Here is a 26,728-nt window from a genome sequence, read left to right as displayed (position 1 = left end):
TTCTAAAGGTGGGCTTAGGCTTGAAGTCACACAGGCCCAGAGCGTTAATGGTTTCTGACTCTCATGGGTTACAGTGCAAGCTGCTACTGAGAGCGCAGTTAAAGCTTTGATAGTTATGGCCCTCAGAAAATTAGGATCTTAAGTAACTTTCTTCTCTTACAATGGGAAACACCTTTTCCTAAAGCGTGGCCTTATTACATCACTTCAATTCCTTGTTGCTGAAAACATTCCTTTTAAGAGAATCGCTTGAATTGGGTGGCTTGGAGTCCCTCTCTGGTGAGTTGAGTTGCTGCCAGCCTACATTTGTTTCTTCTCACTAACAGCATTATTACCTTGCATTTAAAGCCTGCAGTTATCGAACATAATGATAACCCTCTTACCTCCTGCCACATTATGGTGTGAATATTTAACTCTGCGCAATCACTGATGCTTTACATTTTAATTCTTTTCTACCAAACAAAGACTGAGCACATCTCTATTAGGAAAGAAATAGTTTAAACCTGTCACTAGGGAACAAGAAGAGTTACTGTAAAAGAGGGGATATGATCCGAACTCCCAGGGATAACTGGCTTTAAAAACAGACACGCAACCCCCCACCCCCCAAACCTGCCAAATTTCCCGGCTGAATTTCTTCCCTAACAGCCTTCTGAGGGCTGCTTGCTTGGCTGTCTGCTCGAGGATTATGAGAGAGCATCTCCCTTATCGCTTTGCACATGCTGTACCATCTGTCCTAAATCACCCTTTATAGGGGTATGGATTCCAAATGACATTTCTTTCTTAGGAGATAACAGGCATGTCTGAAGAATCTCGCTAGGTATGGCCATAGTGCTATTTATATTGCAATGTTTTTTTTCCCTTGTCCCGCAGCCAGAGCGAACTCTGAACCTTTCTGGTTTTCTACACCCAGACACTGAGAAAACATTTTATGCTGTAGTCCCTGGGAAACAGAGAAAATCTCCCTGTTCTGTTGTGTGTGTTCTGCTCGAAGCAGACAAAGATGAAATATTACTAAATTCAGACATTACAAGGACACAAGAGCTGCCTTTAATATTTTATTGTACATTATAAAATGTTTATTGCTCTGTCTGTATCAGAGGTGCTGACCTCTCCCTCTTGGTGATGGAGGAGTATGTTCTGGCAAAGGATCCACTGAAGAGACCTTAGGGGTTGGCCTGCCTTCTGCAGCTGGCACGAGGGAAGTCCTCGCTTGTTCGCCAGCACATCTGCAAGCAGACTTCCTAATGCCTTTCTTCCAAATCAACTATTTTGGAAAGGCTGGTGACAGTGGAAGAGGAGAGATGGCTGAACTCGGTTACTGCCAGCCTGTTTCTTTGCAGGGACTTTTAAACCAGGCTCATCTGAGCGCAGGTTTGTTGTAACGAGATTCCAACCCTACTCAGGCCAACCCGCCTTGGTATTTGATGGAACAAGTAGGATCTTGCCTCATCCCCTAGTGCATATGGAGTGGTCTTGTGCAGTAATTAAATAAATACAGATACCCCATGACACACTACAAAGAGTTAAATCTTTTCTGTGTGATGGACTTGCATTTACCAGCTTCCAGAGCACCAGCAATCCCAGGGATCCTGTCAGCTTACAAACATCAAGCACTTAATAAGAGAGAGGGGAACCCCCACCCCTTTTCCATTCATCGTCACCCTTTTTACGGAGGACTGCCTGCAGCAGATACCTGACATTACAGCGTCACAAAAATAGTGCAGACGGGACACGTAAGGAGAACCCGACCTTCCCACAGGAACCCTACTAAAAGAAGCAATTTAAGAACTTAAGCCCTCAGAAAAAGGTCCCTTAGGCAAGAGCCTTTCGCAATAAATAGCAATTGCCGCTGGTGACCTTGCATAGCAACCGGTATCGTGAGTTTTTTTTCTTTTTTCTTTTTTTGCTGACTGGCTACATTTTTATGGACCTTTTATCACACTGGTGGTGGACACAGGCCCAGCTGAAAATACCGTGAAGAAAATGGTTGAAATTATCCTGGAAGCTAAATAACGGCTTCTGGTGTCCCCTCATATTGGTCTGTGCCTCAGTGTTTGGCGTGCCCCAATTATCTGAGATGAAGAGCACCAGCGTGAGACAGGAGAGACACCAGTGGTGGAGACGTGCTGCAGCCTAACTGGAGAACAACCAGGGAAGTTCTCCCAGTGGGATTGGAAACTGGGGTATGCCTTTTTTTTTCTTGTTTTTTCTTTTTTTGTTTTGTTTTGTTTTAAAAACCCACCTGCAAGACGTGTTACACAACACACATCAATGGAACAAAGCAAGCCGGGAGCACACAGCAGCCAAAATCTGGTCGCTAGTCGTGTCTGTGATGAGCTTTTCTCCTTTCTAGCTCGGAGCGGAGTGACAGTGACTGATGCCTGAGCTCACCTTAATACTGTCAAGATGTAGTGACAGTGAGACAAAATAAAGATACAACAAAACTTTGCACATTTCCAAGGACAGGAAAACTGTTCCAGAAGACGGAGTGTGAGGGTGGAGAGGAGTGCGTGAGAAGTTGCTCCAGCTCAGGTGATTCGTGAGTCCAGAACAGGATCACCGGCAGCAGCTCTCTCACTGATGCTTTTCCATCTTAATTGTTTGGGTTTCAGGGTTTTTTTTGCAGGATTTTTCTTTCTGGCTAGATGTTTTGCAGAACACGGACAAGGAGGTGTGAATGCCAGTGAGTGACAATCACTAGGTCTCTTTCCAAATTGCTCCAACAATATTTCACCTCCCAAGTCATCAAGGCTCAGAGGCAGAAAGTGAGAGTGAGGAATGGAGTCCATCTATCAGATGGCAGGCTGTCACGCTTCAATGATATTCACTGAGGGCTTGTTTTTGGGGAACTAGAAGAGAAGAGGAGACAAAGGAAGAAAGGATGGATAGAAATCGCTAGAGAGGAAAAAAAACCCCACATCAGAGATGAGTGCAGTGTGCTGGTCAGTTTTTGTTTTTGTAAAAGTTCTTGTTCCCGTCCCCTCAGGATAATGCAAAAGGGCCAGAGTTGAGGCTTTAGGGTTGCATGGTTCGTCACCGACTGCTTCTGAATGAGCAGGAATTAGTGAGCTATTTCAAATAATAAGTAAACGTGAAGTGGTGGGGAAGTGCCAGAGTGCAAGTAGTGAATAGAAACACGAGGAAGTTAAATTAATTGAAATAAGTTGGTATAAATTATAGGCTTGAGTCTGCTTACATTATGGATATGGCATACCTTTAACATCATGTGTATTACCAGCCATGTTCCTGTTGATCAGCTCTTCAGTTCATTGCAAGAATAATGTTCCCTTTACCATATGCCACCTAAGGGCTGCTGTGAGGGAAAGGACCCAAGCAGCTCAGGGACTGCAGAATTGCTCAGTGCATTTTTCTTCCAGAGATGCTCAGATATTTCAGAAACACGGATTAAAATCTGTTTTGCTGATGGAGGTGCAGGCTAATCCAGAGGTGGGCATGAAGTGCTGGTGTCCTGATGCATCTGGGAGGCTCAGCCCAGTAAGGAAGCCGTGGTACTGGCCTGCGTGGATGTGAAGGGGTGTTCCCTGTCTGCATCGCAGCTGGAGGGAGGAGGCTGGAGTGAGGATGTTTAACAGAGGCTGCTATTTGGGTAATTTCGCTGAAGCCCAGCTGGAAGTTGATTGTCTGCCCCGTCCCCCACTGTGTGCCAGCAGCAGCTCACCTTGCTGCGCAGGAGCCCTCCGCTCTGGTGCTCGGGAGTGCTGTTCTCCGAGGCGCTCTTCGCTTTCTCCTTGCTGTTATTTGGCTCGTTATCTTTGATGATATCGTACTGTCTGCAAAACAGGGCGATCACCCCTAACAGGAAAAAGCATTAGCGATCACACAAATGAGCTCAGCCCCCGGAGCCTGCAGAGATCAGAGATCCCTCGCTTGCCAGCCGGCTTTGTGCCTTCTGGTAGAGATCTCAGCAGCAGTCACAATTGCTCCAAAGGATCGTTTTCTAACACAGCTAGTCAGCCCTACGGCTGTTTCCTTCTCGCCTAATTCCATGCTAAACTAGTTAGACAGAGGAGCAGATTAATTACATTCCGACTTCCCTGTCATTAAATGGGACAAGTGTTTTGCGCCCTGCGTTTGGATAGCGATCAACACTAACAGTGCGGTTGAATAGGATCTTTGCTTTGCAAACGCAGGAGCTCCTGGAATTTCTGGTTAATGAAAATGTGTCCTCTGATCTTTCTTCTCTGGGGTGAAGAGAAGGAGCTGGAGCTGGCAGATGAGAGGCAGGTACCGTACCTGCCTGCGTGTGATATAAGCCAGGGCCTTTTGAGCAGCAGGACAACATCTGCAAATATGCAACAGTGACGGCAGCAAAAGCTGCCGGTGGAAATTTCCTCCCACACACGCAGGCACATGAAGAGAAAAGCAGGGGCAGCCATGACACATAAGAAGACTGCAAATGTCTTTCTCGGAACCTTTTATGTGACATTTTGACCAAATAACTTCTCTGCCTGCGGGTTCCAAACCCGTAAGTTAAGTAGACCCAGGCAGATGCTGCTTCTCCCTTACTGAAAAATATTCCAGCTCCCCTAATAGCGAAACATACGTAAAGCTTTCACCAGATCATCACAAACTGCTTTATAAAGTGAGGTGTTATGTTGTTGTTATGGCAGCTGCCCCCAGGTGTTACTGATAAACACAGTGGTCCAAATTCTTTCTTGCGTATGTGAACAAATGGCTGATCCTGGGAGAATAGGTTAACATCTGCCACAGTCACACCTTCTGTGATTTCTGATGGTAGAACTGAGGCCCAGAGAAGCAAAGTGCTGTGAGCAATAGCAGAAAGATGGACCCAAGAGCTTGGGTCTTGTCTCAGTTCAGAGCCCTGGGCACAGACCGGCTCCAGCTCACATCTGCTAAAACATCGTCATACATTCAGGTTATGGCCAGGCCAGGTTAAGAGCTGGAAAGAGGTTTCTGTATATTGAGACCGTGTAAAGAACCCACTAGACGTAGAGAGATTTTCCCCTCACCCACTTTCCTTTTTAAATATAAGTCATCTGTCTAGAAGGGAAATTGTGGTATTAGCAAATTCTTTGTTCCAATGCTGATCTGAGTTTCAGATTATAATACAGTGGGAGATGAATCAGTTGTTCAGTCGCTTTGTGTAATTATTCATGATTGTTTTTACTGGCAGAGCATTTAAATTTGAATGTGCGCAACTAAAACTTGGCATAAATGCTGAAAAGAGCATGGACCAGAGGTTTTGGAAACCTTTTAATTTAGATTAGGCTTTCATTTGGTTATCATCTTTAGCAGTAATTTCTGTCCAGTCTCTGGAAATGCAAATAAAGCATGGTAAACGTAGGACTTTACAGGGTGAAAAGATGTTATACGTGGATCTGATTCTGTGTCACCTGGATTCGGTTGTAAGAAACCTTGCAGAACTGTACAGGACACAGTCAATCCCTCCATCCCCCTCTTTTGTGACCTGTCTCAGATCAGTGACTGGTTTCTTCTTCACAACTCTCCCTGGACGTCTCTCATCTCAGCAGAATCTAGTATAAGTGGGCCAAATCCTCTGATGGAGTAAACTGGTGAAACTACATGTTGTGAAAGTCATCAGCTGCTCAGTGCTATGGTGGTGGCTTTCTCTTCTGACCAAGAAGGATTCTCTGTGCGACTGTTTACACGCTCTGTGTGTGGCAAAGTGGTTTGCCTGGGACAAGAGGACTAAATACCGAGTGGCAAAGGTTGTCTTTTATGGATCATAGATTTACCACAGTGCTAATTTCCCTTCCTGCCAGTTTCCTTGGGTCACCTGAACTGTTCCCCCTGGGGCGACGTGCTCTGTGACTCGCAGGGAGCAAATGTTTCATTAATGTTTTACGTTGCAGCAGGAGCAGCAGCTGACTGGCAGCCAGGGGATGCTGGGGCTCGAAATAGAAAACAAACATGTGCAAACTTTATTTCCCATTAACTCATGCATGTAGTTTCCAAACTGAACAAGCTGAAGGGCTGGCTGTAGCCACTTCAGACATGCTAAGCTGATGGAGCGGGAGTCAGAGGCATTTTCCTCTCCCTGTTTGCCAGCTTAAAACACGTGAGCGAGGTCTGTCCTAGGTGCAGTTTGCTGTAAACTGTATGAAATGTGGTCTCAGACTCATGTCAGGAAACTCTTGGTTCTCTTTGGAAATTTAATTTCTATATTTGTCCATCTTACAAAAGTCACAGTGAGGGATCTTCATATTGAAGGAGCACATTCGTCTGATGCTCTGTTAGAGACTGTGTTAATGTATGTGCCTAGCTATGCCCATCACGTCCCACGGCAAAGTGGCCCGAGGATGATTTTACTTCATATTTCACAGCACTGGGTGCTTTCAGCTGCAGCTGGGCGTGCAGTCTTGCTTATAAAATCATCTACTACAGTAGCCGTCTTGTAGCAGAGCCTCCACTTGTATTAAAAGGATTAGTGGCTGCAGGATGTAAGGACTAGGGTGGGATTTCAAAAGATTGCCAAAAGTTTGGCTCCAAAGCACCCTTTGGGATAGCAGCTTTCAGCTAATGCTAGTCCTTCCTCCCACCATCCTAAGCTCATGTAGGCTTTTCCTTCCTTTCAATTAATATGTTCCTGCTGCTAAATGTCCCTCCTTTTCCTATTAAGTACTTTTCTTTGTATTTTAATAGTGGATGTTGAGACGATCTGGGTTTATTGGTGTTTTGATGTTTGGGCCCGTTTGTTCTTTCAGTGCTTCTATTATTTTAATTGATTTTGAAGTGGGTTTTTGTGTATATATAATAGTGGGTGTTGAGAGCCAGACTCTTAAATTCTTGTTTTGCATGAGCATTGGAGTCATATAATAGCCAGATAATTACAGTGACCTGTATCATTTGAAGGGCTCGAGGCATCCTGTTGGATGGCTGAGGGCATTACTGTCAGTGCCGCCTGGAAAAATTGAGATTACAGGATTAGCCATGGAGAATTAGGCAACTGGTTCATCAAGTCCATTATCTACGTCTTGCTGGACTGGATCAGACCACCGATTCACCTGCTTTTGGCACTGCCCGGCTTGTGATGCTGCAGAGGGAACCGAGGTGCCCTTACAGCTGAATATACAGTACTCTTTCGGGGAGGAAGGGTTTCTTTTCAGGTCTTATATGATTACATATGCAAACCAAGTGAGCCAGCAGGCCCTAGGGATATTACGTGCTTTTGACGGAAAGATTGAACTGACCTGCCCACATAAACAACACCACAACAATGATGAGAATTTCCCCTGCTCGCAGCTGTTGGTTCTTCGCCATCTCCTTCATTGTCACCTCATCTGCACAAGGGGAAAGAGAGATCATGAAACCTAACCGCGTGGCTCAGGCTGCACTAGACACCAGTTTAACCCTGCCCTTGGCTCAAATCATCAGTGCGTCAGGGTCAAAGCTAGCAGGGAGAGAGTCCTCGCCCGCCAGTCAGGCCGGCAGCTTGAGCTGCGCTTTGAACTTGCAGAGCATCAGCTGCTCTGCAGCAAGTGCCCCGACAACCTGCAGGAGACGGGGCGAGGGAGGAGCAGCGGGACAGAATCAACAGGCGGTGACCGCAGAGGAGCTGCCATGGGGTGAGTCCACGTTATCTGTCCCCGTGGCGGCTCGCTCTGCTCTGTCTCTGGTCTCTTAGTGCTGTCTGCGCCTGTCACAAAGCCTTGCATGCTTCAGCAGTTCCTCTCCAGCTCAGGAGAGTGTGGAGCCTGGCATGATATTTTTCAGTGGAGCCATGGGATTCGGAAATGAGTAGAGCCTTTTTGCAGGGCGTAATGTGCCTCCTTGGCTTCAAAGCACTAAGAAGATTACAGTTCAGGCCTCCAGGGAGGGAAGCAGTGCTCCTCTTGGTGCTTTCAGATGAACAGCAATTCAGTATTTACAGACACCAAATCATTTTAGCAGAAAGAGTCAAGAACTCACAACATCCTAGGAACCACGGCCAAAAGCCCTGCAACAGGCTGGGTCCTCAGTAGGCAGGCAGTAACCCTTTATATCCCAGACCCCCCTACTCCCTAGCCCTTTTTGTAGCAGTGATTCTTGCTGAGAGAAAACCTCAACAATCTATTTTGGCTTAAGAGGAACAAGTGAAGGAGCTGCCAGTGAGGAAGTGCCTGACTTCCTCCATGGAGATATTCAAAACCCAACTGGACGTGATCCTGGACAGCCTGCTCTAGCTGACCCCACTTGAGCAGGGGTCTGCACTAGGTGATCTCAAGAGGTCCCTTCCAACCTCACCTTTCTGTGATTCTGTGATTTGGCAGAAATATTTGAAATGTAAGAAATGTGTCATTCTCTGGGTATATTTGCCTGTGCTGTCCTGGAATCCAAGCACAGGAGGCTGAGCGAATCCCCGAGTGCCCTGTGAGCACAGCGGTGTTGTGCCTTGTGCCATCCAGGAGTCTAGTTCCACGAGTTCACAGCCTGCTCAGGACTTTCCCCTGTCACTCTCCATTTGCAAGGATGTTGGATACGATGCTCCCAGGCTGGGAGCCTTCTCCTCCTCACTTTGCCTGTTAAACCTCACCTGAAATGGGAGAAATGAACAGCCAGCCTTCGGCAGCATCTCCCTGTCGCTTTGTGCACCCATCAGCCTTGTCTGCTGGGTGCACTCAGGGCATCCTGCGTGTCCGTGTGGGGCTGCGAGAGGGCACTCACCCCTGTGTGCATTTAACCCAGCTATTCTCTTCGCACAGGATACTGCTTTCCTCTCTGCAGAGCCCTACGCTGCCTGGGCGTCCCAGGGGCCACATAGGAACTCACCCACACTTGCCTTTATTTTTAGAGGCTAGTTTCTCAGCTTCCCTGGGGGTCTTGAAGAGGACTGGCTCACTGGCAGGGCTCTGGCCTTGAATGCTGATGGACTGGACATGCACAATGTACTCAGTGTCCTCCTCTAGGTCCCAGAGGGCACAGGAGCGGGTGGTGGTGTTCACCTCCTGGATGAAGCGCAGCATCCGCACGTCCTTCTTCTGGAAGCCGAGAGAGGAGAGCACAGAGTGGTGGAGTGGCCCCCCATGTGCACTGCTGTCATCTAAGACCACTGCTTCCTGCCCTGTCCACCACGGATGTGGAGACTGTCGGACCCTTTCCTCTCTGCAGCTACCAATACATGAAGAGCTGCTGCAAAGAGGACGGGGAAGCCAAGTCCCCTCCCAGACCACGAGGGACAGGACGAGAAGGAATGGACTTAAACTGCAGCAAGAGAATTTGGAAACTGAGGGGACCTGGGGTGAAGATGAACATGATCGAAACCGGGTAACTGTAGGCACCATACCTGTTGGGAAATTGCAAATCCAATGACAACTTCGTCTTCCAGAACATCCCAAGTCACAACGGCTGAGTTGGCTTTCAGGTGTTTGACTGTGACATTTACTGGAGCCGAAGGGCTGTCTGCAAGGAGGGAGAGCAGAGCCTTTATGGAGGCAAAGTCACAGCCGCGGGCAGGAGACAGAGCAAGGGCAAGGAGGGGGATGGGGAAGGACCTTGCTGAAGGTTCGGGTATGTGGTTCTGGGTTTGGGACCTGGAAATTGCGGGTACTCCGTGTCCCAATTACCAGTGGGATTCTAGGAGATCTCTACTGAGAATATGAGTTGCATTAGATGTGTGTGAAATATCTGACCCTTAGGAACAGTTTCTTTTAACAACAGCAGACCACTGCTCGTTCATCTCATCCTTCCCAACCACGTACCACGGTTTCTCTGTTGTTTCCCGTTATGATCTGGCAGTGACAGCTGGGAGGAAATGCAAACTCTGCCTTGGAAGTATGAAGACTGAACGCTTTGAAGAGCACTCTTCAGTTTGAAATTCAGGAGTAGTAAATGGGAGTGTTTCTTTTGCTTTTCCCTCTTAGTTTGACAGAAAAATTTTTATACACATTTTGTGGCTGATGTCTCTCAGATGGTCGGAGGACATCCAGCAACCATCCGCTTACGTCTAACAGAGCAGAGCATGCTGCAACGGCACCGACGGACCGTTGTAATGTGGAAAGCGCAGGCTGTGAAAGCCCGAGGCTCTGTGTTTATTCCCAGCTCCAGAGCGCAGCTGAGTTTCGAGCTGCAGGGCAGATCTGCGTGGCTGCCAGCCTTGCCAAAACGAGCTGGGCTCTGAGGTACCAACTGGGACCGGGACCCTCTTCCCAAGGGAGCTGCACGGTGCAAAGCCCTTCTTGGCATCTCAGGGGGAAGGTTTTACCTTGTAGGCTTGGCACAGTCCTTCCAGCGCTCTGTGCAGCAGGTTGGACTCCTGTTCCCTCTCCTCTGGTCAAATTTAATTCACAATCTCCAGCTCGTGCCCCGAACCCAAAGGCAGTAAATGCTAACGAGACTGCCAGGACTCCGGCTACCCCCAGGAGGTCAGTAGGGTGAGAAAGAGTCTTTTTTTTATTTGACTCTCATGAAAGAATAATATGTTTATTGCTTTGTAACCATTGCACAACACTGCCCTGCTGGGGCTGGGGCTGAGGTCGACAGTAAAAGGAGGATGCATGTGTGCACGTCTCCAGTAACACTTGTTGGATTTATAGTCAGTCCCAGCCGCCTGAATGTGGCCGAAAATATTCTAGCTGTAGTGTCAGAGTCTCCTAACAACTGACTTCACTCCTGGTGAATGTTCCCCCGGGAACAGAGAAAATAACGGCAGCACAAAATTCCCCAGCTGAAGGTCAGTGCCGTTCCACACTTAGCAGAGCGATGACCTTATTCCTTTCTCCCCTCCCCAAACAACGCCCAGAGTCCTGCCTTCAGAGCTCCCCTTCCTAGCAGACGGGACACCCACACCCACCGGTGAGACCCTTTGGAACAGGATGTCTGGACAAGCTGTTTGGACGTGGACTGATTCTAGCGAGTCCTTCAGTGAGCAAAAAGGTTGCTGAAAGGTGCATGGCTAAGTTCATGTGAATTTGGGACTGAAGAAGGAGGAGCAGCAAGCAGTCATGGCCTCCAGGATTTCATAGGGGAAGGTGTCCTTCGTCTCTGGAGTAGGTGATCAAGCCAGAATTGACCCAGAGCATTCTCATCTCTCGGGGGCTGGCCGTCGTGGAATGAGGCAGTGGTCTCCAGCCAGTTCTTGGAGAACTGAAATGTTTATCAACCTCACCCTCTGCTGCCGCAGCAGGGCCAAGGACACGCTGAGCAGGGGGGACGGATCGTCCCCCTCAGCCTGAACATGGGTCCCTTCTGGACTCGGCTCCTCCAGACGTGGGTCTGCGGCTCCGCACCTTCTCCCGTGACTGGACCCGTGTGCCAACAAGAGTAGGGTCTAATTTTAGGAAGGGGCAGTCAGCAGATGGGAACGCGCCCAGGGAAGGTCTGTGAGTCATGCCTGATGAATTTGCTAGAACATACGGAGGACATGACAGAGTTGAGAGATGGGAGACAAAACAGTCTCCAGCTGCAGCCAGGCCCTTTGCCCTTCTCAAAGTACAGCTGTACAGTTAAATCCCGGCATGGTTGTCTTTCCTGGATATTTTTAGGAGCTAAAATTTTTTTTTTGGAGCTACCACTGATTTACCCGGCTTAGGTTGAGGACGCCTTTGAAAAGAGATGAATTAACCCCACAGGAACAGAGAGCGGAGTATCAGGGAAAAAGCTTCAGGCTGGGAAAAGGGAACATACAGCACACCCCGCTTGGAGCCCGAGTCCCCTTTGAAATTTGTGACCTTGAGGGAGGCATAGCATAAGAAGTGTCTAAGTTCCCTGATGACATAAAACGTGGGGGAGTTGGGAAGACACAGCACAGCTGGAGAAGAGCAAATGACCTCTCGGGGTGAGAGAGGGTGGAGGGCCGTGAGGCAGAAGGTAAACACTCAGCGAAGCTGCAACCCGGTGCTCGGAGCCTGCAAACCAGGACTCTGAGTGTAGGGAGGGCGAAATCAGCTGGTGAGGATGGTCGAGAGCAGTCTAGAAAACCCCCTTCGTAGTATTACCTGCGAGGGAGACGAGGTAGTTGAAGGCAGCAGATAATACAGTGAAATCTAGGACAGCAGATCTGAGCGTGCCTTTCCTTTCACTACCACAGATTAGGAGTAGCTACGCATAAATCAGTGGTGTCAAACCAGTATAAAAGCAGTATGAAAAGAGAATTGAGCGCGGCGTTTGATAGAAATACAAAGCCAGGAAAATTAGTTTCCTGCTCCCAGAGCTGAGCTGAGTGAATAATTTGGAACCAAAATTTTAATCCATATGAGGATGGTTTTCTCCCCACTCCCAGGAGATGCATGATGAGATCATGACTTTCTAAAATCTAGTCACCATTCCAAGCTATTCCACACCGCTTTTGGCTTCCTGGGCCAGTTGCAGCCCTTTGTAGTGCCAGCCCGGCTGAGGTCAGGTGGAGAAGATGTAATTTCTGTTTCCCAGCTGGCTGCAGGGGGTCAGCATCTCTAGCAGAGCCTTGAGGTGCCAAACCCAAATGTTTGGTTCCTTCTAGAGTCATAAGCAACTCCTGGAAACTTTCCTTCTGTGCCTGCGGTGGCCAGGAAGCCACTGGTGTTCTGGGACCAGGCACGGAGGGTGGGATGGCCCCAGGGGCAGTTCCTTCCCCGCTGCGGGCGAGATAGCAAGGAACATGCTGTGCATCAAACCTTTCTCACGCATGTTTACTCCAGAGACGCTGAGGACAGCACATCTCCTGTCTGGTCTGTAAGGGATCCATATGGTACAAGGTTTCTGGTTTAGCAGTTTAGCTTCATCCCAGCGCAGAGGCTGCGATGCCTGCTGGAGCAAATCACACATTGCAAACTGGCAGAGGATCTGTTTGGCCAAATTTGAATTAGAGCTGTGAGCTCAGATGACAAGATGCTCTCGTTCTCATGTCAGCAGAAATTGCAGCCCCCCTTTAAGGAGAAGCCCTGATAAATTAAGATGGAATCATGATTTTTAAATGTGAATGGCTGCTTCAAAACTGATCATGCTTAAACTGTGTCTTCTTCCCTGCCCACAGGGACCCTGCGTCGGGTGAGCCGCAGTCCTACATCCCCCAGGGCTGTGTGTCCCAGCCCTACCTCGCCCCTACCCACCTTGGGCCCTTTTGGCAAGAGCAGGGCAGAACCGCCTCCACACAGCAAGGAGGCATGAGCGATGAAGATTACCCTTAATCCCCTCTTAGTGCTGAGAACTCCTTCTAGCCTCTCATTAAACGCCTTGCTGATTATTAATGGACTTTTATTTGGGAGAGAGAAAAAAAACCCGCCATACACTTTACAGCTTTGGGCTGATTCCTCCCTGGCTTTTCATTGTCGACACAGCGGCTGCTGGCACAAGGAAGAGGAAACCACCCGCCTGCCCCTTATGCTGGCTTCACTATCGGAGCTGTCGCACGATGGGATGGGGAGGGAAAATGAGGGGGAAGAAGGTTTGTCTCCATCCCGCTGCTGCTATCACCTGCAAAAGGGGGGCTGCTGATCGAGGGTGGTGGGGTGAGCAAAGGGGGTGTCCAGGACACTCAGGTGTCTTTCCTGGCATCTCCAGGGTCAAGGAGGTACCTACGCCACAAAGACATCACTGGGAGGAGCTCAGAGCTCCTGGCTCCTCTGTCGTGGTCTCTCTCCTTACCGTTGTGTCTCTCTTTTGAAGCCACGCTCAATCTGTGACTTCTGCCATGAGCTCTAACAGTGGGGCTGGGGGTGAGAGCCGGCCTGCTGCCTTTGGCCATGCAGGCTGCTGGAAGAGTCATTGCTTACAGTAAAAGGATCAATCTGTGGAACTGTCACACCCTTGGAGGTCACCTCTGCCAGCCGAGTCCTGTGGTCAGGCTATAGGTTTGGAATTAGAGCCTAGATTTATCTCCCCAGCCAAGGGGCCCAGCCTCGCCCCAAAACTTCCTTCTGAATTCAACTGTCCTGGAAACTCCAGCTGCTTGGAAGTGCCTGGAGTGAAGCACAGTTGCTTCCTCCATGGGCAAGGCTACGCTGTAGTCACGGCATTTTCCAAGTCAGTTTGCTCCTCTCCCCCAGGCAGCTCCTTTCCTGCTGCGAAGGGCTCAGCTGCTTCAGAGCCCCTAGGACACAGTCCAGCGAGCAGAGTGCCGGCCGAGGCTCTGAAGCGGCTCCTTCAGTGCTATCCGCCTGTGAGCTGCGTGCCCTTTCCTGCGGGAAGCGGTGAATGTCAGCCTTAAATCCCAGTAGCTCTTTGTTCCTGCACCGCAACCTTCCCTGCGGACACAGGAGGTGGAAGGACACGACCTGCAAGGGGAAGGAGCATCCCGTAAGGTCCCGTGTGATGTCTCCGCAAAGCACTGCTGCCCGCTCTGTGAGCGTGGGTACAAAAAGACCTGCTTTTGCTGCCTTTCTGAGCCTTTCTTTGCTCTCCCAGCATGGCTCCCTTCAGTGGATATAATTGCTTGTCAGCTTTTCTGGGGTCTGTAGGAAGGGCTGGCGCGGCGTTCAGCTTCCCCGAGTGTTTTAATGACGGGAGCCTGCAGGGGAGTGGGAGGGAGCAGGGCCCACCGCTGCCACCCCGCTCCCGGCCGCACGGGAAGCGGGGCTGTTTGTGAAGCCCTGAGAATTTCAAAGAGCAGAAAGACCAACCGGTGGCTCTTCAGTCTGGGAAAGAGGCAATTATTTCCTGCTGACCGCCCACTCCCCTGGACAAATGGGATATTAATAGGCCAGCCCCCTCTCACCCCCCCCCGGCCTATCGCTGATCCCTCAGTGAATGGGTACCCAAGTGCGCGGGTGGAAATGCTGTCAAGGAGGATGGAGCCCTTTCAGGGAGTACGGGGATGCTCCCTGAGCATTCCAGCTATCCGGAATTCCTTAGGGCAGGAGGAGAGGGGATTTCTACTTTGGAAATGTGCCATGCTTGCCAAACATGCGACTCTCTAAGTCCCAAAGCCGGGCAGGATTCGCTCGGGTCTCACCAGCGCCGTGACTTGGGTTTTAACGCTGCCAACCCAGAGCAGAGTCATGGCCATGACGTGATTTATCCAGGACCCGAATGTCCAGGGAGGACTGAGAACTGCGGTCTTTTCTAGCTCTTTTCAGCCCACTCCTGTGTCTTATTAGAGAAATAAGAGAGAAATCTGTCCGAGGCAGAGAGGGCGAGCAAACAAAACACAGAGTCTCCCGGGCAGCTGCTGGGCGCCGGTACCCGGCCCTCCCCCGGGAGTTTGGCTGGTCCTGACCCAGCTCTGCACACAGAGACCGGCATGCTTCGCTGCTCAATGCATTCCTGCTTTTAACTGAATTATCCTGGAGTCAGGCCTTAATTTGACCTCTGGGTACTGTATAAACCAGGAGGGGTTTATTTAACAATAAATGCCAAAAGGCTGAGGCCATATTCGCTACCACTCCACGAGGGCTGTTTTTGGGTCCTGCCATGGTGTGCGTGGTTAATGTTTGCGAGCGCGTCCCTCTCTCGGAGGGATCTCTGTTTTCCACATGTATATTCCCAGCAGGAGACAGTGTTTGGAAGAGCATGGCACAACCTTGGCTGCTTTGCACAGCAGCATCCCCGCGGAGAGGCTGACACTGAGGTTAGAAACCTCCATATTTCAATTAAATCTCTCCTACGCTGAATGCAGAAATCAATAAAGTGCTTACACCATCCGTCAGCTGGCCAGGAATCTCCGTGGCCTCCGTGAGATGGGAAGGGGGCCGGAGTGGGTCAGTTTGCCATCTCCAAATAGCTGCCAGACCCGTCACTGCTTCCTCGTGCGTGCCGAGCCTGTTGCTCGCGTCTGGCTTTGATCCTGCCAGCCCGTGGGTGAGCTCAGCCCCCCAGCTCAGAGGAGGAGGTGAGCGTGCCCCGGTGAGGTACGGGACAGGGAACAGCATCCGCGTCCCGCACCTTCGCTGTGCTCTCCTTCCCCCCTGCAGCCGGTGGGCTGCCTGGGGAGGAGGGGAGGACGGAGACCCACCTCAGCAGAGGCAGAGGAGCTGGTTTGCGGAGTGGCTCAGGGGATGAGAACGTGCTCTGAAGCTGAGCAGTGACCACAATCCAGCCCCTTTTTGGGCAGCGGAGGTGGGACCAGGATCCAGCCAGGTGGTTTTGGCCCCTCTTTGGGCAGCGGGGGTGGAGGAGCTGTTAGGGGGCTCCTTCAGCTGGAAGCCAGTCCAGGTCCTGTGCAGGCTGCGAGCCGGATGGGGCCCAGGCTGCGCTGGAGCGTGCGCTGGAGCAGTGTGTTACCCTTCCCCTCCGTCTCACGGAAATAAACCTGACCTGCGTTGCTCTACGGGCGGGCACCTTGAAGGGATGCTGTGTGCCCCAGCAAGTTGCAGGAACGTGGCCTATTTTGGGGTCTTTCATCATCATTACGCAGCATCACCTGCTGCTCCTGCAGCCCTTAACAGCAGCCCTGCGCTGCCGAGCCCAGCCCAGCTCACCTCCCTCTGGTACCTCTGCCTAACGAGGAGGGGGCTGCTGGCAGCTCGGACCTCGCAGGCTGGGCAGGATGGGCCAGCCCGCTTCCAGAGCAAGCGCTGCGGCAGAATTAAATTGTATTTCTGATTTGCCGACCATCCCGAATGTTTTCTCAGGCACCCTCTTGAGCAGGCAGCAGTAGGAACCAGTCGAAGGGCTTCACCCACCCAGCGCTGGTGGGATGCTGAGCGTTATCAGGGTGTTAATGTGGGGGTTATTTCTCAGCTACCTTTTCCTCCCGGTCCCGCTTCCCCTTCTTGCTCACCTTGGCATCACCTTGCCCCAAAATGGTCCTGACTGGCCAAACCCCCCCTTTTCAGAGCAGAGTCTGTGCTTGTGCCGCTCCCTTGCCAGCCCTCGCCGCTGCATCAGCGGGGAATTTGCACCAGTCCTCTCGGGTCCCCTCCCAGGGACAGTAGCTTTAACCTTTCACAACAGACATGGTTTTAAACCCATGTGCATGAGCTCTGGGTCCAAAAGGGAGGGACCACCGAGCCTCCATCCCTGCCTGACCCTGCTGGGGACAGTTTCCTCTCCACAGGCTTCTCCAATGACTCTTGGCTTGCACACCTTGGTGGCCACACCATGCGGTAGAGCTGGGGACATGGAGCTGGTGGTGATGCTGCCACTACCCTCTGTGTGACCTTGGGAAAATCACTCCATACCCTCGTTCCTCTTTTCCCTCTCTGAAAAGCAAGGACAACACATGTTCGCTGCCTTGCCGGGGTGCGGGGAGAGCCCATCACAGCCCTTGGCGAAGGAGAGCACAGAAAGAAGAGGCAGCGGGGGGTGCGTGGCACAGCACCAAGGTCACGCAGCTTCCTCAGAGCCCGGAGCTGAGTCTCCTGCCTCCCCAGCACACGCCGTAGCCGCGAGACTGGGCGGCCGTCCCTGGTGACAGAGCTGCCCGGCTCCTAACAACGCCCGGACCCCTTACGGACAGAAACGCTGCCTGTAAGACAGGAGCAGAAGGTGGTTATGGGCAGTGACACAACTCCATGTTTACTCTCAGGAGCTGACTGAGGTGATTCAAGGATAAGGAAGAGCAGGGGAAGTGGCCTAGTTTACAGAAAATTGGGAGGGCTGTTACAATTGCAGACGCCTCCATTGTGCCGCGGTGTTTTCCCCCATCGCTCCCTCCTTTTGGGAATGTTTCATTAATCTCCGCGGGTCTGTCAGTTGTGAAACGGCAACTTCAGAGTGCCGATGTCTGGCCAAGGACACGTGTGTCAGAGCCGAAGGCATTCGGGGGGTTGCTGCAGCCCCGGCACGGGCAGGACAGGGGCAAATGTAACTCCAGCAACTCCCGGGGTCTGGCTCGGGCACAGGAATTTCCACTCCCCGCAGCTCTGTATCCCTAATAGTCACCCCCAGCCTCCTGGAATGCAAGATATTCTGGCAATCAGCGTTTTGCAAATCAAAGCAGCTGTTCCACCAACATCTTGCAGCCAGCCAGGGAGACAGCCCACAGAGCCGGGGAGGGCGTCTGGCTCTGGCTGGGAAGCACCCACCAGCACCCGCAGAGACGTGGGGTGCTCGGGCGAAGGCTCAGCCCAACTGGTGCGGGGGAGAACAGTGGACCTGAGCACGTCCTGGTCGCTCCAAAATTAGAGCTAGCTCTTGGGGACCTTTGCCTCCTTGAAAGATCCCCCATTTCAGAGGACCTGCTCAGCTCGAAGGGGCCTGGTTTACGCATCCAGGATGCGCTGTGCCCCAGGAGAGGTGGTTCCTCTGGGGTAGCGGTGCTTCCTCAGGAGCTCACAGGGCTCCCGGCAGTGCCTGGCTGGGCCACAGACAGCCTGGGGTGAGCAGAAGTCGGGGAGGGGGATCGCCAAGGCTAACGCGCTGTGGCGTTGTCAGAGCAGATCTGTTTTTGCCTCCTGTGCTCTAGTTCAGCCCCGTGACATGAGCAGGCAGCGCGGGGGCAGGAGAGCCTTTGCCTCCCCCGTGCTGGACGAGGGTCTCTGTTCGCTGTCCCCCAGCCCCTGTTTTCACGCCACATTTCTACGAGCCGCCTTCCCCGGGGATGGCTGGAAGCACCCACGCTGGGACACCGGTGGGGGCGAGAGCTCAGCGCTTCCCGACACCGATGCCCCGAGGCTGCGTGTCCGAAATCTCCTGTCTCTTCTGAACCCAGTTACCGACAAAGTCCCGGCCGGCGATGCCCCCAAACTCCCTCCCCTCTGCGCAGCCCTACCCGGCCGCGCTGCACGCTGCTCCCCCTGCTCCCACCCGTGCGCACCGCGGGACTCCCCCCGCCGAATTCACCCCCCGGGGCAGCCGTTCCCCGGGCCCCGGCGGCCCTTACCTGCCTCCACCGGGCGCAGACCGGCGTAGCTGAAGCAGAGCAGGAGCGCGGCGCCGGTGCAGCCGAGGAAGGGCTCCATCCCCCGCGGCCGCCGCGCCGCGCCGGGCCGAGCCGCTCCGGGCCGTGCCGGGCCGGGCCGGGCCGGGCCCCGCCGGCGGCGCGTCCTGGGGGCGCGGCGGCGCCGGTTCAGCACCGCGGAGAGCGCCGGGCCCCGGTACCGCCGGTACCGCCCGGTGCGGCGGGGGCTCGGCACCGCCGGGAGCGGCCGGCGCGGCTCGGCTCGGCTGCGCTCGGCTCGGCTCGTCTCGGTACGGTACGGTACGGTACGGTACGGCTGGGATCGACCGGGAGGCGGGGGCGGGCGCGGCCCCGCCGAGCACCCGGCTCCGCCCGCTGCAGCGCCGGGCAGCCCCGCTCCGATCCCTCCCCCGGCCCCGGGGGCGGCGGGACGGGGGCGGATCGGGCCCCCCGCACGGCCTGACCCCGCCGCCTGCCTCAGTTTCCCCGGCTCGGCACACCCCCGGCCCAGCCCTCCCGGGGGCTGCTCCCCGCCGGCCCCCCCCCCCGGGCCACCGGGGAAAGGAGCTGGGCTCACCCCGGGACGAGCCCCCTGTGCACAGCAGCGGTGACATTTTACCGCTGGGGTTTCACGCAGTCCCTGCGATTCACCGGGCTCTAAATTCCGAGGTAATGAGGATTAGATGAGCTGCTGGAATTAGCTGTGGCTTCAGGTTAATTAAGCTGGCAGCGCTCTGATTTATGGTAAAACTAGTTGAAGGCACCAGAAGCCGTTTCTCCAGCTCAGCCACCAGCTGCCAAACTGTGCATCACTGGGTGGGGGGACCCTGCTCTGGCCACCGCAGCCTCTGCCGAGCCCTCAGCTGCGCCCCACCAGCAATGAGGTGTCCTGCCCCTGCGAGGGTCCCGCTGCGGTGGCCCCGGGTGGCCCCATTAACTGTGGTGGCCTCAGGGTGCTGACAGGTCCCAGCACACACGGACGGGTCTGGCTGGGAGCATCCAGCCACGCTGTGGGCAGGAGGCGGTGGGGCCTGTGCCATGAATCTGGGCAGCATCATTTACTGGACATCTATCTGGCCCAGGTATTTATTTTCTGCCACCTGCCAGGGAGCCGGCATGGCCTGAGGGCTCCCGGGAGCGTCAGTGGCGTCCTCTCGCTTACGCCGAACCTGGTCCCTACAGTCTGGGTTATGGACTGGTGGTTTCTCTCCGCCCTGCACTAGCGGTGTCAACAGAGTTACGCTGGATGAAATGGGGAGTGAATTGGCTGTGACAGGCCCAGCGTTGGCAGCCGCTGCTGCCTTCCCCTTCCCATCCTCTGGCAGCGGTGCTGGGGACCCTCCAGCCATGCACAGACTGTGGTCGTGCTTGTGGATCAGTGAGAGATGCCCCAGCTGAGGGTTCCCCTCGCATACAGGAGATCCTGCAGAGCTCCCAGTGTCTCCCCATGAACCAAAGCCCCTTCCCGAAGGAGCGACAGGCCTCCATCACCCAAGAGAGACCTAAAAAGCCTCCAGCAGAGCCGGGAGACAACCCTGTCCTGCCAGTCCCCAGCCCTGCGTCATTCCACCACTCTTTCCCCAGCTTGAGATGATGATAATTCCCAGAGCGATGTCTGCGTCACGGTGCCAGGGCCGTGCCCACGCTGCATCCCATGGCAGTGCTGGGGCGCCCGGCTGGACCCGGCTGCTTCCCAGGGAAGTATCCGCAGTGCCTCCCTCTCCTCTTCTGCCCGGCAGCAGATTAAAATTTCACCACTTGAGCGGTGGAGAAGGTGCAGGGGAAGAGCGGGAGCCCCAGGCTGGCGGGGAGACTCAGCCCTTCCCCAGAGCAGCCTGTGCTGAGCTCAGTACCCCCTCCAAATGCAGCCACTGGTGGCTGGGGTGGATGGGCTCTGCTGATGGAGCCGGGATTTGGGCACAGCCGTGCAGGGGTGGCTGCAGGCCGGGCTCCTGCTCCCCCTGGGCCTTCCCTCGTCGGAGCACGAGGCTGGGCAGGAGACTCCATTGCATGCCAGGCTCCTGCCGGTGCTTCCTCCGTGGCTGTGCACCCGGAGTGGGACCACGAGCCCTCGGCTCCAAGGCTGGCGGAGCTGAACTGGCTCCAGCTGAAATGCAAAGCCGAGGTCGCAGCAGGATGTGCCTCCATGCTGCTGGCAGCATCGTTTCCTTGCCTCTGTACGGGGAGCCCCAAATCCCACGGCAGCTGCGAGATGGAGGGATTGTCACACAAAACCAGTGACTCCCCGCAGGCAGACTGCCCGGCCGGCCTCAGGAAGGTGCTGCTGTGCCGGACCCCGTCCTCTGCCAACTGCGAGCTGAGGCTGGGCCCCGGCACACGAGATGGCCAGTGTTTTGCCCTGGTTGCTCCTGGCAGATGCAAGAGGGCTGGTCCCTGTCTCCTCGCTACCTCCCAGGCTCCCACAAGAGGGTTTTTGATGTGTTCTGGTATTTTTCCAGAGGTTGAACACAGTTAACACTGTGATTCCCAGGTTTTCCTTTCCCCTTTTCCAAATAAAGGGGAAACTTTTGCTCTTTTCCACCCCTGTGATGTCTACCATCCTCGACAGGTTCCCTGGGACATCACCACTGCACTGAGGTCCCCTCCAGGGGCGCAGGTCCTGGATGCCGCCAGGTGCATGGAGCGGGCCATGCTGTGCTTGTCCCTTCCCTGTCCCCTCTCCTTTCCCACCACCAGTTAAGGCCTTTTGGGGTGTCCTTCCCCTCCCTGCCCCAATCCCCTCTGGGCTCCCATTGCCTCCCTGTGTGGTGCGGAGCCTCCTCGCCCATGCCGGCACATCATTATTCAAGTCACACGACGCCTGTCGCGTGTCCCTGATGTGCCAATTAAGTCACAGCTCTAATTATGCACTTAAGCTCCCCAGTCGCTCCTCTTTCCTCTCACATCACCAGATGGACACCTGGGAGGCCACCAGCCGTCCCCCTCCTGGTGCCCCACCCCCTGTCCTGTCCCACCTCACCCTAAATATGCTGGGCCGAGCTCTGGCAGGAGCTGAGCACCGAGATCAGATTCCCGTGACACAGAGACTGTCCCTAAATCGGCACTGTGGGGTAGGGCCATTACAAGGGGCCCTTTTTGGCCTCCCGTGCAGCCCATGAGGGAAATGGATGTGGTGTGCAGAGATGCTCCAGTTGTCGCCCAGGAGGGACAGTCCCAGCCCTGGGGTCCCCAGGGGATGATGGTGGGACAGAGGGATGTTGGCAAATAGGGGGGACCCTGTGCTGCTGCTCCCCAGGAGACCCGGGGCCAGCCCCGGCCCCCAGAGCCACAGACGTACCCCAGGAGTGTCTCGGCCACCCCCAGCCATCGCCTGCACCTCCCTGCAGCGCCCTGAGCCCGCGGGGGGAAGGTGTCCTGCACCCCATCGCAGAGCTCTCCTGACAGCGCATCGCCTGCGTGGCTGCTCACCGGAACCGCTCCGGGGCCTCTGCCCCCCCCGGCCCCCAGGGGCTCCTGCCCGGCTGCGGATACCCCTGGGGGGATGCTGCACATCGGGGGGACTCTGCATGTCAGAGGGGGCACTGCAGGGGTCACAGGACACGGGGAGCAGCGCTGTGGGGAGACCTGGGGGCCGGGGGGGGGGCATCTGCAGAGGGTGCTGGGTGTGTGGGGTCCTGCCCGGGGGGCTGCCCGGGTGCGGTGCTGGGCAGGGGGAGCTGTACGGGATGCTGGGGTGGGGGGGGCTGTGGAGTGCTATGGGGCGCAGGAGGGGGTTGTGGGGTGCTGTGGGGTGCAGGGGGGCGTTGTGGGGTGCTGGGGGATGCTGTGGAGCGCTGAGTGCCATGCTGACAGGGTGTCGCAGGGTGATGTGGCGTGATGTGGGGTGCCGGCTGCCCGGCTGGCGGGGTGCTGTGGGGTGCAGGGGGTGCTGTTTGGGTGCCGGGCGGTGCGGGGGGGGTCAGGCTGGCGGGGTCTCCGTGCCGGGGTGCCGCCCGCCGACCGGCGCTGCCGAAGGCCGCTGCTGCCACCTGCCGACACCCCGCGGCGGGCCCGGACCCGGGGGGGCCGCCCCCGCCCCCCCCCCAATCCCTCCGGGCCCCCCGAGAAGGGACACCCCCCACCCCCCCCCCGGCCCCAGGCCCAGGCGCGTCCCGCGGGGTCCTGCCGCAGGGGCTGGGGCCCGGCGGGGATGGGAGCGTGGCCCCCCCGGGCTCGGAGTCTCCCTCCCGGCTCCGTGCCCCCCGTCGGCGCCCCCCGCCCAGGCCCCCCGGACCCGCTGCCGTTGACCCCCCGGGTCCCCGTGGCTCCTCGGTCACCCCGTGAGATGGGGCGAGACGCCGCGAGAGGGAGCCCGGGACTCGCGTGTGGCGGTGGCACTGGTGGCACTGGTGGCACTGGTGACAGCGGTGGCGCTGGCGACAGTGGCGACGGTGTTTAACGCCGCTGGTCCTTGGGGAGGGCGGGGGGACAAGGGTCAAGGCTGCGTCTGGACCCCTCTGGGTGCCCTCTTCCTTGCCCCAGCGCCAGACCCCGCGGTCTCACCCGTGCCCACCTCAGCGGGCTGTGACCTCCCCGGGATGGCAGTGTCACCTCCGCAGCCCTCGAGCCCCATGGTGGGATACAGCAGGGACGAGCTGTAGCCCCCCCCGAGCCAGCCCTGGGCACGTCCCGGCCGCCCTCCCCGCCAGCACCCCCGAAACCCCCAGGCAGGACGAGCTGGGGCAGACCCTGGCCAGGGGCTGTCCCCACCACGGCTCAGGGAGCCCTGTGACCCTCTGGGCATGGTGACAACCTGCCGCTGTGGCAGGGAAAGCCTTAGAGGTTTGGCGCTTCTGCAGACCATGCCAGGGGAGGCGGCACAGAAAGCTGGTCACCAGGATGCCCACAGCACATCTCCCCTCCCAACACTCCTCCAGTCCCCCCGACCCCAGCTGAAAATACAGCTGGGGACCCACTTGTGCCCAAACTGCCCCAAACCCGTGGCCCAGCTCCGTGTCACGGCGCTGCTGAACACACGTGTCCAGGTGCCAACGTGCGTGTGCCCCACAGGGACCAGGGCTCCTGTCCCCAGGAGCCCCGACCTTGGCTGCGTGGGCAAGGTGAGCTGTACGTGCTCCAGGGCAGCAGCGTGGGCAACACGGGGACGTGGGGACGTGGGGACGGAGCCACTCCATTATGAAACGTCCCTGCATCCCCGCGGCGCTAAGTCAAGATTTAGTGAGCGATCGGCTCCTGATCCAGATGAGATCGGGCATCACAAAGGGCTTTGTATTCCAGGAAGCCTATTAGAGATTTAAATTATACAAATGGGCTTTTTACCAAAGATCCTCATTATCTGGGCATTTGCTCTTAATCCTCAGCTATTCCTGCAGCCCCTGCCCTGCGCCCCCGCCGCGGCTCCGCTTACTTTCACCATGTCCTCCATGGGGCCCTGCGTGGCGTGGGGACGGGGACAAGCTCTGGGGCCGGTGTGGGCCCTCAGGGAGGGGGCTGCGGGGCGTGGGGGAGACCCTGGTTGGGTTTGCTGGTACAGCCAGGGGCTGAGCCCCTCTTGCCCCTCTGCCCTCCCAGCGCGTCCCAGCGCCCCAGCAGGCTGTGGGGACGACGCCTGTCTGTCTGCCGGGCACTCACCCTCCTTAGGGCACGGTCCCAGGGCATCCACAGCCGCCCCGGCCATGGCCGGGCTCCTCCTGTGCCACCTTGGATGCGTGGATGCTCCCGTGGGCACGTGGGGCCAGGGTGGCCGATGCTGGAGCCCAAATCACCAAAGACCCTGCATGTCCCACCACGGTGTGCTGAGCCCTGGCACGCCGAGTGCTACCGAGCCCCACCGGCTTGGGGACAGCAGCCAAGGCCAGGCCAAATGTGACACCAGCACATGCTGCCCTGTGCGCATGCGTGTGTGCAGAGCTGTGCGCCCCAGGGACACGGTTTCCCTGTGTGTACGTGTGCCCTGGGGCACGGGGACACGCTCGGTGGAGGGTGCGTGTCCCCTGGGCCGGGCACAGGGTCTCCCCGCAGCCCCATCCCACCCAGCCCTGCTGCAGTGAAGCCTCCAGGGCTTCATGGCTGCTATGGCAACGCAGGAAATTCCCGAAGAAATCCCTGTGAGGAGGAGGAGGAGGAGGAGAAGAAGGAGGAGGAGGAGGAAGAGGAGGGGGAATCTCCCAGCCAGGGCATCGCCGACACCCCACGTCTCTCCCCGCTGGCAGTGGGGAAGGCATCGCAGCGGTGCCCGCGGCCATTTCAGCATCCTCCTGGCAGCATCTCGGCTTGGCCACAAGGCTGGGGCCAGCGGGAGCCAGCCCCGAGGCAGCGCTGCTGCCTGCCCTGGCTATTCTGGGGCCCTGGGGGGACGGTCCTGCTCCCCGTGACACAGCTGAGCCCCAAAACCCACCGGTGGGAGCATCAGCCACGGCTGCAAGGAGCACGGGGCGATGGAGGGGGCTGCGTGCCGAAAAACCACAGGGCTGCGGGGCGGAGGGGGTGAGGAGCCGGAGGGGATGGGCTGGGGGTCATTTGCCCCCAGCCCTGGGGACCCTGTAAATCACTGAGTGTTTGATGGCAGAGTCTGGCCCTGCCCGTGCCCCCCGTGCCCCACATTATCTTCTCTCTCCCCCCTGCAATCCTTTCCAGCGCAGGGGATTAGGTGGGTTTAGGGCCGGGTTTGAGGCAGAAATGGGATCCTTTCAAATCAGCCTGCGTCAGTTGTGCCCTCTGCCACTCATGCAGAGCGGGATTAAAATAGATATGAGGATTATCGGAGGGGAAATGGCACCCCCACCTTGGGGGCCCAACTTTTCCCCCAGCCTCAGCACATCGGCGTGTGGGGGCATCGCCCAGCGCGGGGGCTGTCTGGCTCGTGCCCCCCGGGGTGCCTTCAGCCCCGAGGGCACAAATCTCTCCCCTTTCTGCTCATGCCAGGGTCCCGGTCCCAGTCCCACCCCATAACCACCTCCAAACATCTTTCTTACGTGGGATGGGGGGAGACGCCAACGCCGCAGCAGCTCTCATTGCCCTTTCCGTTGTTTCCAGCGCGATCCCATTCCCAAAACACCCCGCGGGCTCAATGCTGGTCCTGCGTGAGACTCCTGCTCGGATCCCACGGGCGTTCCCAGCCCTGCGGAGCCACCGGCCCCTCGGGCTGGGACACGGGCACGGACAGGAACGTGGACACGGCTGCTGCTATGTGGAGAGGGAGAAGGAATCGACGGGGAGACGGCAGCACGCAGGAGGATGCTCAGTGCCGAGAGGCAGGTGAAGGGCAGGAAGGCGCCCGTGCAGGTCCCTGGTCCTCCAGAGCCCTCCAGCAACAGGCAGGGCAGTGCCACCAGCGCGAGGCTGTTAAAAAGGGGGAAAACCCGCAACGAGAGACCGATATTGCCTTTATTGCCTGTTCCTGTGGCACAGCGAGGTCCCCGTGGTCCCCACGGGCCAACGCCGCAGGCTGGGCTGGGTCCCCTCGCCGGCCCAGCAGCGGTTTGGGCAAACGCTGCCCATCGGCATTTCAGAACTTGCCCGCGGATTTTGGCCGCTTTGTCAGGGCGGTCGCTGGCTCCTGCCCCGCTGCAGGTTGGCGTTTTGGGCCCCGAGGTGCCAGGTCTCCCTCAACAGGCACCTGCAGCCTCTCAGCCCCACTGACCTCGGTTCCCAGCAGATTTTGGGGTGAATTAGCCACATTCTGCATCTCTCAAGCGGTCCTCCCCCCCAGCTCCCCCTTCTCCCGCAGCCACCCCAGTCCCTTCCCCATTCCCCCCCAGACCAGTGCCGGGGCTGTGGCTTTAATCACTTTATGCATGTTTATCTGTGTAATTGGGAGAAGAGTGCCTCTTCCTCCCATCTGCCCCCGCCATCTGCTCCCCGCGGCATCGCTGAACAATCCTGGGCTTTGCAAATGGATGGAGCTGGTGCAGGAACGCAGGAAAACCTGCCGGGAATGGCACCTCCTTACAGTGAGCATCTGTCTCCACCAGAGCCTTTTCCCAGTGCTGGGAGCAGCTGCCGAAAGCGGCTTTGCTCCAGCCCCTGGAAGGGCTGAGGACGCTGGGATGCCACATCGCGTCCCCAGGGCCGCGTGCCGGGGACACTCAACTC

At 56.1% G+C, this 26,728-nt stretch overlaps 1 protein-coding gene across 1 annotated transcript; it reads right to left on the bottom strand.

Moving 5' to 3' along the window:
* Window positions 1-998: 998 nt before the first annotated feature.
* FNDC5 (fibronectin type III domain containing 5) lies at window positions 999-18,783 on the bottom strand. The gene is made up of 6 exons (XM_054223953.1): window positions 18,656-18,783; window positions 9,263-9,378; window positions 8,759-8,957; window positions 7,191-7,280; window positions 3,677-3,810; window positions 999-2,846 (listed from the first exon to the last, which is right to left on the bottom strand). Exons 1-6 carry the CDS (start codon window positions 18,732-18,734, stop codon window positions 2,805-2,807), a joined length of 660 nt encoding a protein of 219 aa, XP_054079928.1. The 5' UTR covers window positions 18,735-18,783; the 3' UTR covers window positions 999-2,804.
* Between the last annotated feature and the right edge of the window lie 7,945 nt (window positions 18,784-26,728).

The sequence above is a fragment of the Rissa tridactyla genome, chromosome 18, assembly GCF_028500815.1.
Source record: "Rissa tridactyla isolate bRisTri1 chromosome 18, bRisTri1.patW.cur.20221130, whole genome shotgun sequence".
Taxonomy (NCBI): domain Eukaryota; kingdom Metazoa; phylum Chordata; class Aves; order Charadriiformes; family Laridae; genus Rissa; species Rissa tridactyla.
The sequence above is the reverse complement of the archived record's forward strand: the minus strand, read 5'-3'. Positions and strand labels throughout refer to the sequence as shown.